The following is a 14,880-nucleotide window of genomic DNA, read 5'->3' as shown; positions in this document are numbered from 1 at the left end:
TTTTTTTTTGTAACTTCGTGTTTCGATATTTTTATTACCTTCGATGGGTACCAATGTTTTTGGATCTTCTTGTTTGCTTTCGGACGTCTTCGACGCTTGACCGTGTGCAATAATGCAGCATATTCTATGAAAAATTACTATAATTATTATTTAAATATATTACTATAATTAAGATTTTTATTAAGACTACTTATATAGATAGATAGATAGATGGATGGAGAGATAGGGAGAGAAAGAAAGAGAGAGAGAGAGAGAGAGAGAAAGAGAGAGAGACCGGATGCAAAACGGAATGCTCGTAGTTAATGTACACTGAGAATGACGGCATAGTGATCGACACGACACATAGTGAAAGTTTAGTTCAGCTTTTGCCACAGGCTGCATCAGAAAGGCCACGTTCTCTCTAAGAGAATTTCTTCTTTACAAATTCAACCGTGTCTTGTATTTTTTTTTTTTATGTTTCATTTTATTTCATTTGAGTTTTTCTATTTTTCATTGATTTATCTCTCCTACTCTCTCTCTTTTTCTTTCTATCTTGTTAAAAGATTTGACGTTCATTTTGAATGTTCATAATTTTGGTTCCATCGTAAATTGATATTAATTAAAGGAGATTGGAAGAGAATTCGTGTAATTGGAGAAGAAAGCGAAGGTCTTTCGCAAATTCGTCCTCGCCCTCATTTTGATTTCAAGGTCTTTCGGATGAACGACTTTTGCGAATTTAATTTGGATCATTTGAAAAATTTATATATATATACATATATATATATATGTATGTATGTATATATATACGTATACGTATATAGGTATATTTATATATGTTAATAATGCAATAGATGCTGTATTAAAAAGTACTAATATACTAGTTATTTTTATATATATTTTATATTTGAATATATATTAGAGTACACTATTAACATAATTAATAAATATAAAGTATAGACATACATATTCATTTTATATATATATATATATATATATATATATATATATATATATATATGTAAATAAAATTCTGACAAATCAAAAGATAGATAAAAATGATTGAGGATCAAGTATCTTTGGCTGATCGATATTGCATTTACAAGGTCGATCGGTTACGATCGATTTCTTCGTTCACGATCGTTCGACGAAGGATAGCAACTTGCTAAATTAGCCCTTGTGTCTTCCAACTTTTCGGCAAGGTCTTTAAAAAAATAAATAAAAAAAGGGCAACAAACAAACCAAAAAAAAAAATAAAAGAATAGAAAAAAAATATCGAGAAAGAAAAAGAAAATTTGTGTATATGCCTAAATCGATCAATTCTCTAATAGTCTACTAGTGTCAATATGAAAAGTGACTTGTTGAAAGCACGTTTATAAAAGTTTATAATTATTTATATATATATATATATGTATATATCTATGTGTATGTATCTATGTGTTAGAAACAGGACGAAAAGTGTTTGCGACACTCGCTAAACCACTCGCTGTTGTCCGATTCAGTCGTTCCGTCTGGCCGATTCTTCCGGTTCGCAAAGAGCTCGTGTACCTATGCGTTTTAGAACGTATATATACATACATATATATATATATATATATATATATATATATATATATATAGCAGGTGGAACTAGTTTTATTATTATACCATATGTTCTTTCTCTATCATAACGTTGATGTTAGAATGATTAATATAATATCGAGAAAAATAAATAATAACATTTAAATCGAATTACTAAGAATTATGGTAACGTATTGTATTATTATTATTATTTGATTCTAATTTAATACGGATATTTTAATACATACATATATATATATATATATATATATCATGTCTATAAAAATATATATATATATATACTGAGAAATCGTATGGGAGAAAGCTGTTGCTTCCATTATAAACATACATATAAGTATCTATGTACATGAGAGTATATTCTCTGCACATGAATATTTCCAGTGACACGAAACCGTTAACTTACGTAAGTTATAATATTACCACATTGAAGTGAGTCTTCGATAAGACTTAGGTAAGTAATTGTCTATATATTATTATGCGTGTGCGTGATCTATCTACATACGTGTGTGTGTATGTGTGTGTGTGTGTGTATCTTATTGTTATGATAATAAAAAAGATATTATTGAGATTAAATGACTATGTAACAAATATCTAGGAAAAATAAGATACTTTATTTATCTTATTATTAATATTCTTTTTAGATGTAAAATAATATTTTACTAGTACGATCTGTCTGTTACCAACAACTTTCTTTTTATCGTACTGACTCGGTACATATGGTCGTTTCAATCATTGAATTAATCTCAGTTCATACGGAGATATTTTTTAAATTGGAAACACACACATATATATATATTATTTTTTAATTTTTTAACGAATTAAAATATTTTTCTATTATCGAACGTTTTTCTCTTTATTTTTACTTTTTTATTTTCTTCCATTGATTCGCTAATACATATGGTTCCTTTTAATCACGACGAAAAAATATTCAATTCCAATACGACGAAGAATCTTGTAAAATCGAAAACATTTTCTAAATTTTACGTTTCATCAAATTAAGTTATTCTAAATTTCTATATAAATCAATCAATCTTTACATTCTAATTTCTCTGATTTCTTCCATAAGATCTATCGATCGAGACGCCATAATAATTTAGGACAGAATCGACGTTCTCCGTTTCAATTCGATACGATCGACCAAACGTTCGATTATTTTCCTCTCGAAATGTGAATACCTAATCAACCTTTCACTTTGTAAAATTTGTACGAAAGTAAAGTATACATATATTTTTTTTTAATTTTCGACACTCACACACACGAGCACACGCATATATATATATATATATATATATATATATATAGATAAAAATACACTTGAGATGAAAGATGAGAAGGAGCAAGGATTAAAAAAAGAAAAGAAAGTGTAAGAAAAAAAAAAAAAACGAAAACAAAAAAGAAAATAAATAAAAATGAGAAAATTTCATATCCGAAGGCACCGTATCATCGTCGTACTCACAAAAGAACGTTTATCAGCCACATGTCTGCACAGCACACTTTCTTCTTTCTCCTTTTACTTTCTTCTTTTCACAATTATCTTAACAATTCGTTCCGTTATTTTGTTTTCTTTTAAATAAATGCTATTTAATTTTTATTAATTATATTCTTCCAACATATGTGTGTATATATATATATATATGTATATATGTATATATAAATATATATATATATACATATATATTTTATCTTTTAAGTCAAAGAGTTCTTTGAAAACACTCCTTCTGTATATTTCCTATTTTCTTTCTTTTTCCTTTTCTTTCTTTTTTTATATAAAAAATCGCGTCGATCTCTTCGTCACCGTACAACACACGCGATCATCGCTGTGATCTCTCGATCGAGATCATTAGCGAAATATTTAATTTGTTTTCCTCTTTCTATCGTCTCTGTCGTTGAGTACGCGCGACTTCGACGTACGGTTCGCGAAAGAAAACGGATGATTTTCTCGTGGAGATCTTGGATCATACACGCACACGTACACACACATACACATATACGAACACAAACAAACAAACAAACACACACACACACACACACACACACGTTCGAGATAGAGAAAGAGAGAGAAAGAGAGAGAGAAAGGGAGGGAGAGGAGGGAGGAGGGAGAGAAGTGAAAAAAGAGTGAGAAAGAGGTAGGGAAATATAATAATTATAATAATTATAATAATAATAATAGTAATAATAATAATAATAAAGAAAGAAAGAAAGAAAGAAAGAAAGATACGTTCAGTCTCGGAGTAAAAGTAAGAGGTAGTCGGAGAACGTGGTGGTGAGGGTATGAGAACGGCGGCAAAGGCAGACCTCTACTTATACGACACCCACCACGGCCACCTGGATACACCCCACCAGTGCAATGAAAACTGGACACCACGTAGCTCGAACTCGACTTCGATGTACACGAGAGAAAAGGAGAGATCCTTTATGCTTCTAAACTCCATACTATCTATCGCAGTTAGCATCGTTCTTATATTCGCTTTGGAACATTTATTGTATTATTATTATTATTTATATTATTATATATTCAACAATGTCTTTTGTTGTGTATATATATATATATATATATATATGTTTGGATAACATATAACATTTAATGTTTAATCGTAAATGTTTAATTGTGACTATGAACGTTATATCGTGAAAAAAGATTCATTACTAATGCATTGTAAAATTACTCATGCATTGCATTGTAAAATTACTCATGCATTGCATTGTAAAATATAATTCATTATCAACGAATATGCATCTCATTAGAATAATAAAATTCATTATTAAACGTATATATACGTTCTATTGCAAAATAAAAATTCGTTGTTAATGAACTTACGTTACTTCTAATGAACGCGTAGGTATAACAATGCGATTAGATGTATTTACTATTTTTTTCTTTGTTTTTTTTTTCTTTTTTTTTTTTTTTTTGGATGTGATTCTAAACAGACTGCAGCATATTAAGCGCTTTCACAATAAGCAACAACTCGAGAATTAGCTAATGTAGATATGCTAGAAAGGTTGATGGTACGATGGTCGTCGTTGGTAATCGTTAAAAAGAAGAGTTGAGTAGTTACCAGGAATGTCCGCAAAAGCCTTGAAAGAAAAAAACGCGAGTGAAACGCAAAGCTTCCGTTATCGATGATTGCTAATACTTAGTAAACTTTGCAAAATACAGGAAGAACATTATTCCGTGTGAATGTGTATTTAAAAGGTATTACAAGATTTTTTATTAATACGATTAATTATTTTCCTGGTGTTTTATAAAAAAAAAAAAAAAAAAAAAAAAAAATTAGACAAATTTGTTTAATTATGTTTAACATTAATTAAAAACGTTTCTTTTTTTCTCTTTTCTATACCTAATAACATTAATAATTAATTTCTAATTACGATTAGTTCGTTACGTTAAAGTATTAGATCGTTTTTTAAAGATATTGAACGTTATTGAATATTTATATTATATTTAATATTCATTAAATCCTCCTTCGTTACGAATTTTTAAATTTCTTTTCTTTTTTTTTTTCTAATATTGTTGATAATGAATCGCTAATCGTGATTGGTTCGTAGTTGGATGATTAGAATTCTCCGCATATGTTAACGATTACCTACTTTCTTCTTTTCCTTTATATAATATTGGATATTCAATATAATTAAAATCATTATAGTTATTATCTTCTTATATAATATTGTTATGATCGAATTTCTAATAAAACGATTAACTCTCGTTATTAGACGGATGTTTCGTCGAATAATTTATATTTAATCGATAGTCAAACACCCCGTATCTTTTTTCATCGATTCATCGTGATATCGAAGCGATGTCTCGCGAATGGCACTGTAGGTGTCAAGGCCCAGTGAAACCCTGAGCCGTATAAACTAGCCGATAGTTGCGAGCTCGACTACCGACAACTATAGTATATAGAAGGCAATCGCCGTCGCGTTAAAGGTCTTTGCGTTTGATTGCGCAAGAAGAATGTCGACCCATTAGGACCAGAACTCTGGATAACCTAAAATAATCTCTGGTGTTCGTTTTAAACAATATTTTTTATCTATATTTATCCGTTATACATATATGCGCGCGTATGTTCGCGTGTAAATAGAACATGACAAATAATCGATTTTTCATCGATCGTTAAAATATTAATATCCATTTCTATTCGAGCGTTTTAATTAATAACATTTTGTTATTATTACGATAAAACTATTTATAAAATATTTAACGATAATTCTAATGAATCTTAAAGTGATAAAATAATATGTATATATATATATATATATATATATATTCAAGTATACATAAAAATGATACAAACAATAGTTTATCATTTTAAGAAATAAAACAAATACTTGATACTAAATCAAAACATTTCGATGGGTCGAGACGATCTCGAATACTTACTCTCGTAGGTAGACATCAGAAGCTGCGAAAACATATACATACATACGTATATACATACATACACATAGATATCAATAGGTATATACCTACACACGTAAAAAGAGACTTTCTCTCTCGACAAGGAGAGCACTCGAGAATACTCGCACCGAGCAGAGTCAGATACTTGCCTACAAGGCTGCTAAGGCGAAGGCGAAGGCGGTATCTCGAAGGAAGGCGAAACGAATGACGAGGAAACAATGTCTTTTCCTGCCACGTCGTTGAACTACAATGCAATTGTAGTGACATAATTTACGACTAGATAGAGACAAATAAAAAATCGAGTCAACAATTGAAGAGAAAAGGGATGTTCGTTTTATACGTCAACAATAGCTAACTAATTTCTTTTTCTTTTTCTTTTTCTTTTTCTTTTTCTTTTTTGTTTTTCGAGAATATATGTACCTACATCAGATATAGATTCCTAGATATATATTCATTTATATAGGTTTTCTAATTTGACATATGTACATAGGTATATCGTTGCATTAATCTTATTTCTCTAATTTTATCTATCTTTTGTATCGGTTGTTTCTTGCAATTTCACTGGCATCGATCTCTTTTATTTTGATATATCTATATATGTATTAGGTATTCTATATGTCTAGGTAGTCTTTCGTATGCAAGCATTAAAGTCTCTCGAGTCTCTCAGAATCGAATATCAGCCAATGTCCAATGTTTGATACCGTCTCGATACATTTCTCTTGAATGAATCATCGTTCATAGAAGGTGATACATGATCTATGAAAGTCCCCTCAAAGAAATTCTTGCTACATTATGATTCTTCGATTGGTCGAATTTTTTGCATAATTTTTGTCCTCCTTAGGAATGATGTATCTTTCTAAATATTTTATGAATAATAATATTTTTAATAACGCTAATATTTTTGAATAGTAAAATAATATTTAATATTTTATATATGATAAATGATATGAATATTTTTTATTGAATAATTCGAATAGTATATATATATATATATATATATTGTAATAATATATTAACGATAAATATCGATCGTACGATGATCGATACGATAAAATTCTACTATTTACCGTTCGTTCGAAATATAACCTATGCACTATGGATCACACAATGCGTTACAATGAACGACGTCTATATTAATAAAACGCTATTGCCATTCAAGACCAAACGTATTGCGTATCCGCTGCTGCAACTCGGACCTTTTTCGTACGAATGAAATACTAAATGTGATTGGTCATTGACTATAAGTTAACTCGAAACTCCCGGTGCATGTACGGGACAAAAAATTATATGACTTGGCCTTCTCCTTTTTCGCGAAGATCTTCTAGAATAATAATTAGACAATATTCTCGAGGAATAAATATTTTTTATCGCATTCTTAAATTTTGGTAAAATCTAATTTTTTTTTTTTTAGTGTCTCAATAATTCTCTAATGAAATAATATAAAATGAAATGTTTAGATATTATATATATATATATAATTAAAAAATTTAACGAAATAAAATTAACAAATAAATAACAAATGAATTAATATAAATTTAATATCGATATATAATATATATATATGTGTGTGTGTGTATATAATTTCTTTGTATATATCGTAAAATCGACACCAATGAATGATGATATGTAACGTAAAACGTGCGGTATAAAAATATATTCTTCATTGAAAAAATGAAACTTGATCGACTCATGTCAAGTCATCAAAGATATTCTAATCTATAAAAAAATCAAATCAACAACAAAAAAAGAAAAAGAAAAAATGAAAAATTCCATACCAGATATCGTCGTAACTAGAGAAGTGTAAATGTTTCGTCGAAATCGATCGTAACGAGTTTCGCGATATATCGTCTTATTTAGTCGAACTGAACTCGACGGAAGATCGAAAGCAACTCTATAGATCTATAGATCCTTCTAGGTGTGACTCTATTGCCATACTGATCGTACTGATCGTGAGAGTATACCGACTCGACTCTAAAAGATATTGAAAGATCAATTCTTTTTTTTTTTTTTTTTGCAGAGTTTTTACGTTAAATTTTTTTTTCATATCGAGTATCAATTATTTTCTCATTATTCAGTTAAGAAATTTTAATGAATAAAACAAAAAAACATTATCTATCTTATAGATCGTAATCTCATCGATATAAATTTTTCTGAAAAAAAAAAAAAAAAAAAAAAAACAAGAAAATAAAAAAAAAATAAATAAAATGATCTAATAATAAAATCATTGGTAGGATATTGTTTAGGACGAAGAAACTCACAACGTTGTTCGTTATTTATGTTAAATACAATATACTTTCTAATAAAACGACGACGTCTAAGCTACGTATGGAATGATCTAAATTTGTTCCAAGTGTCACGGTCTTACTAATAAAGAACACGAAGGAAAGTATCGATTTACTTTTCGCTGGAAAGACGATTTCACGTACGCGACAGAAAGTAAAATCCGAGTGAGAACAAGAGAGAGAGAGAGAGAGAGAGAGAGAGAGAGAGAGAGAAAGAGAGACGTTAGAGATGGCGGCAAGTATATGACACGGATTTCGGGCTCGAAACGCTCGGAATTCCGATCGCGATGGCAATTTAAATGTTTCCAGCGCAGGCACAATTCTTTTCGAAGGACAAATCCAATTCCGACTTTCTCCTAACATCGTCTTTTCTCAATTTACAGACGTAAATCTCTTACATCCTAAACCTTTTTCTTTTTTCCTTTATCGAAGATACTCCGTGTAAAAAACTTGTCTAATTTTGATCCTTTGATCACACGAATGTATTATTCTGAAAAATAAAAGTATATCGGTAATGTTCGATGGTAATTAAATGGTTCATATATAACACGATTAATATATAAAAAATGAATTAATTGATATATAAAATAACAATAGAAAATATTATACTAGTAAAATTACAGTATTATAATTATTGCGTGTAATGTTATATTAGTCATTTCATTATATTATATAAATTTTCTATAAAATGGATATTATATTAGTATTTTTTCTCTCTCTCTCTCTCTCTTTTGCCAAATATATGAAAATGAAAAAAAATAAAAAAAACGTCGAATTGTTCGGACATAAGAGATTAGAAAGTATCGACGGTTGACATTTGAGAGATGCACTAACTATAAGTATCCGCCTGGGTTGCGTTAGCATCAGGATAAAAGTCGCAAAGAAAGAAAGATGAAAGGTAGAAAAGAACGTTCCTTAAGCTTTAGAACGAAGTCTTTTGATGCGATATCTACGTGATATCTATATACCTATATACATACATGCATACATATATGCATGCATATGTAAATACATAAATACATACATACATACATACGTGCTCGTTTCCACACGTCGCGAGTCGCTTTTACGAACTTCGCTTTCTCTGAATTACGGGTGTGTTCTGCCCGATGATTTGAGAATCGGTAACACGTACTCGCATGACTTCTTAAGTAGATATTAAGACTCGAAACTGTATATAAGATAGAAGCAAACAGTCGAATGATCGAATGATCTGACACACCTCGATCGATCCTTCACATTGTTTCGAGGTTTGGATCGAGATTCCTTTTTCTTTTTCTTTTCTTTTTCCATTCTTATGAATTTCCACCACGCTGTTCGTTCTTTCAATTTCCTCATTTCTAAAGAAAGAGAGAGTGAAATAGATAGATATTGTCTCTGTGTGTGTGTGTATATATATATATATATATATATATATATATATACATATGATATGTGTGTGTAATATATATACCTATATATATATATATATATATATATATATATATAGGAATAGGAGGGGAGGGAAAGAGAATGCTGCCTATCGGAGTGAAATCTCCAAGTTGCAAAACGTCCTCTCGAAGCAAGGTCGAACGGCAGGAACTCGTTCAATGTTAAGGACATTTCGTGAAGCGAGATATCTACGATAATTCTTTGAAATTCATTTCGCATTTTATAAGAGAAATTCTTTTCAATGACATTTTTACGTTGGAATCCATTTAATGTGATTGACTTCGAACGTACGATTTTATTCAATTCGTATTGCAATTATAAATGGATTTTTAATGTTTCGTTTTTATCAATACGATCATAAAAGAACAACGTGGATTTCGGTGATAAATTTTCTTTGAATTCGAAGAAATTGATTTCGAAAGAAACGAATGGAGTTAAGTCTCAGACTTTTTTCTATTAAAACAATAAAAATAAAAACTGATTCGAACGATGGATTTTTTCGCACGACAAAGAATAGAAAAATAAATTTAAAAAAAGAAAAGAAGTAGAGGAAGAAAAGAAAAGTAAATCGATTAAAAAAAAAAAAAAAAAAAAAAAGAGAGAGAGAGAGAGAAAGAATTGAAGTAACGTAAGAGAAATAATTTATAGATTACCAACCACGAGTTAAAAATAAAATAACTTCGCACCATATTCATATCCAATGGAAAAAAAGAGAAAGAAGAAAAAGTGTGACGTGTTTTGGCGCCACAATAAATCGTCCTCGTTGGCAGAAAGAAAGAAAAAGAAAGAGAGAGAGAGAGAGAGAGAGAGAGAGAAAGAGAAAGAGATAGAGATAAACAGATGCAAATAAAGAGTTTTCGATTTCGTTGGATACGAAAAGGGCGATGACGAAAGCAGACAGAGTAAAGTCGGTTAAAGGAATTTAGTGGAAAGTATCCCCCTCCCTTCTTTCCTCCCTCACCTGGTGAATAAGTTTGGTTCTTGTTTGTTGCTCGTTGGACCGGTCATCCAAAGGCTATTTATTTTTTCTTTTTTTTTTTTCCTTTTCTTTTTTGCTCCACCTTTGAAGCTTTACCTTTTCTCTCAACACACAACGTCTTCCAATAAATGATAAAAGAAAAATCGAAACTCGATCGTCGTAGCTTTATACGAGAGAGTCCGACCTTTGTCATTTCGTTTGGATTCTCATCTCGTAAGGACCTTTAACGTTCTTCATCGTTGTTGTCGTCGTTCTCTTTGTCGAAGAGAAAGGACTTTGAGCGAATAAGAAATATTTTATCATAATATATGTGTGTGTGTGTGTGTGTGTGTGTGTGTGTGTGTGTGTGTGTATGGGATATATATATATATATGTATCTTATTGGGGTAAGATTTCATTATCGTCAAAAATGATAGGATCGAAATAAGATAAAGCGTCTTTTAAAATGTCTTTTAGGTTGATTCGATGTAAGGAACACGTTTGGTGGTTATTCCGGTTTCTCGAGAACCGGATATCAACTTGACCTACTTTGTAACATCGACATTGTTGAAACGATCTACATTTCGTTACGGTCAACCTTACTGACCGTATGGAGTGTGACCTTAGCATTGACGAACGTCCGAGGCACACACCCCCTTCTCTTTTATATATACATATATTTATGTACTATCTATCTATTAATATATATATTTGTTTATATTGTCAATCTCTTGAAAATTTTATTCCATTAATTCGTGACTATTCGATCTTCTAATTGTACTATGCAAGATGTTGTTCTTGTATTATTAATTTTATATACATAGATATTTAATATGATAATATATAACATTAATATATTATACTATACTATAGAATTTTCTTGATTATATATGTATATATACATATACATAATATATATATATATATATATATATATATATATATATAGAGAGAGAGAGAGAGTAATTTTATATGATTAGACATTAAATTTAATTAAAAAAAAAAAAAAGAAAAAGAAGTTCGAGAACCGAAATATATTTTGATGACTCTTCAGTTTTGATATATTTATTTCCACAAGTCTTAAGACTCTGTGTAACTTAGAATTGTTTGGAAAAAAGAAAAAAACACGCAGTAAGAGAGTAAAGATGTCGCAAACAAAACTGTTTGCGAAAGTAGGAAGCGATTATGAAAATGTCGAGCGGGCGCAGAAATGATTTCTGGATGTTATTACACAAACTGTAACAGGGATTATTCTTAACTCTTACAGTGTTTACTAGAAGAGAATTCAAACGTGTAGGTATATGAGCGCATCTTTCTAATCCTAAGAAAGTCGCAATTTCTCTCTTGAAGTTTGCGACACACAAAGAGAGAGAGAGAGAGAGAGAGAGAGAGAGAGAGAGTCGTAATCGTAGACGAGCGAGACATTTTTCTTTTTTGTATTACATTTCAAAATGAATAATAAAACAATAAACGCATTCAAGAGAATTAGAACAAAAAGAACAAGAAAAAGAAAAAGAAAAAAATATACATCATAATAAACGAATGATCGATTGAGAAATTAAGAGAAAAAAAAAAAATAGGAAAAAAGAGGAGGATGTTTTATACGTGTAAGAGGAAGAGGAAGAAGAAGTAGAAGAAGAAGAAGAAAAAGAAAAAGAAAGGACTTTCTCTCGAGCATTGCTCCTTATCCGCTTTCCCTGATATCGCATCCGTCCGCGTGCTGATTTCGCGTAGGTATAATCTCGCAAGGACGAATTTGTTGCTAATGATCGAATTTGTTTTCTTTTTTGTTTCGTATTTTTCTCTCTTTCTTTTTTTTTTTTAACGAGCTTTCTCGAACGAGATTGTCTTTCGTAACGAAACTCCCTCTCATCGAGTATATATAATATTGTTATAATTCTATCATTTTTATTATACATTATTTTCATAATTTTTATATATATATATATATATAAGTAACAATTTAATATTAAATTATATATTACAAGGAATTTGTTCGAATCGATTTATTTGTAATAAATCGCACTTACGATTGTTAATATTTTATTATGAAAATAATTACGATCCAAAGTGAAAGAAATCGAACTCGTTCAGAAATAGTTAGTTCTCTTTGGTTAATCGACGATACACACAAGGAAATTGTAGAAATCTTGAAGATTCCATTGCCACTTCGTACCGACGACATTAACGAAAGGTCACTGAGCAGATTTTCTTAACGTTTACTCGAGAGAGAATCATGCTTGGTTACGTAAGTTCATCCTGCAAATTACCTTTCTCGTCTTCTCTATCCGATGATACAATCATCGAATTCTCGGTCGACTTATATGCGATAATCTTGACGATTATTATTTTCCATGCTTTCCGCGTTCTATTAGCTTTCTTTGTCATTTATAACGGACCTTGTTTCAACAAGAAAATATTTCCCCTATGGAATGTCGACCGGATCAAGGATGACCGGTGAATAGGTTAACAGCTTCGTTTTGTTATTTTCTTTCATTAGAATTTCACGTGGGTTGCTGCATTTCATTAATATCGCAGATATAAAATTCGTAAACTTATATGACATCCATGTTCGTACTAGTTGCTGAATTTTCTTTTTCTTTTTTTTTTCCTTTTATCTTTATTTCATACGCCTCTAACTATTTATTTATTTTTCTTCTTTCTTTTCGTCATTTAATACATCCTATTTAATTTTATCCAAACGTATATGTGAAAAAGCTTTTGATAAATTTATTTTATTATTATTATTTATAATATTCCATTCAACGAGTTCTCTAATTTCACGAAAAGAATAATTTAATAGATTCGATATTGTCGTATGTAGTCGGGTCGAAATAAACGCGTGATCTCTCTTTCATTCTCGTTAGTTTGGCGAAATATTCTTCGCGAAGATACCTCAAGGACGTCGAGATGCGACCTCCTCTCACTTTCGAGTCACTCGTCTTCTCTCTCTTTCTCTCTCTCTCTCTCTCTCTCTCTCTCTCTCTCTCTCGAATATACTCCCTCTCCTGTTTTCCTCTTTCTCTGATCGGTTCTCTCTTCTTTCGGTATTTCGGCCAAAGCATTCCCAGAACGAACTCTCGCTGAATTCTTAGCTCGTTCATCGTCCTCCATCGTAAAATGATATTGCATTTGTATATGCTGCAACCAAGGCCATATTGTTTCTCTTTTCTTTTTTTTCTTTTCTCTTCTTTCGAATTTCATTACGAGAGAGAACGAGCGAAAAATCGAATTGAAAGGGAAGAAAGAAGAGTCTCTAAACCACCATTCGAATGATGTCTGACGAGAATCCGAAAATTTTGTTTCTTTCTTTCGAGTGTCTTTTATCTCTTTCTCTCTTTTTTTTTTTTTTTTTCTTTTTATAATTCCCCAATCGAAAATTTTCTCCAAGTATTGTATAGTTATTTAACACGCATTATTGAAACGCTATAATCGTTGATTTTTTTTTATATCATTTTATTTCTCGTGTCATATTAATTTACATTTATACAACTAATACTTGACTTCTTCGATAGAGACAGATCTTATCTATATACGTGTATACATATGCGCGTATATATATATATATATACGTACACATATTTTTATACCTACAGAGATCGTCGTATTCGGATACGTACGATCTATAAAAAAAATCATAAACTTTTATTTACCTTTCAAATGATCCGATAGATATAATTAAATAAAGAACTCCGATCTCATCGACAATGTCATCGAAGAAGCTATTCTTTTCGTAATAATTCGATAAAAAATCCCTTACAAAAGATAAGACAAAGATTATTTTTTTTAAGTTCGACGAAGAAAAATCAATCACGTTATAGATAGAAGATAAAGAAGCAAGATCGTGGACGATCTTTATATCCTTTTTTTGTTATTTTTTTTTTTATTTCGTTTTTCATTTATTTATTTTTATATTTTTTTTTTGTTTTTTTTTGTTTTTTCTTTTTGCTTTTCTTGCATAGGTTACGTCAAAGACAGTGTCTTCGTTTTTCGTTTCAACTTTAACTTAAGTATTAATATTATCTACTTCTATAATACGCAAAAGCAAAAGGCAAGGTCATGGACACGTGGACAAGGACGAAAATAAAGATACTTTCTTACTGCTATATTACGCTTTGAGAAATTTTGATCGTTTGCTTTTGCGGAAAATTAAGGATTGTGTTTTTTCTGTCTCTACCTCTCTTTCTCTCTCTCTCTCTCTCTTTCTCTCTCTCTCTATCTATCTATCTATCTATCTATTTATCTATCTCTATCTA

At 30.3% G+C, this 14,880-nt stretch overlaps 1 protein-coding gene across 2 annotated transcripts in view; it reads right to left on the bottom strand.

Moving 5' to 3' along the window:
* Positions 1-3,574, bottom strand: part of LOC122634643 (mucin-17) — a 9,306-nt gene extending 5,732 nt beyond the window's left edge. For both annotated transcript variants that reach the window (XM_043823775.1, XM_043823776.1), the window contains exons 1-2: positions 3,014-3,574; positions 39-124 (exon numbers count right to left, since the gene is read on the bottom strand). In XM_043823775.1, coding sequence (XP_043679710.1) covers positions 39-124; positions 3,014-3,036 — 109 coding nt within the window. In that variant the 5' untranslated portion in view covers positions 3,037-3,574. The remainder of the gene's footprint in view (positions 1-38; positions 125-3,013) is intronic.
* Between the last annotated feature and the right edge of the window lie 11,306 nt (positions 3,575-14,880).

Source organism: Vespula pensylvanica, chromosome 15, assembly GCF_014466175.1.
Source record: "Vespula pensylvanica isolate Volc-1 chromosome 15, ASM1446617v1, whole genome shotgun sequence".
In the NCBI taxonomy this organism is placed as follows: Eukaryota; Metazoa; Arthropoda; class Insecta; order Hymenoptera; family Vespidae; genus Vespula; species Vespula pensylvanica.
Note: the sequence above shows the minus strand (reverse complement) of the source record. Positions and strands in the feature narration are given on the sequence as shown.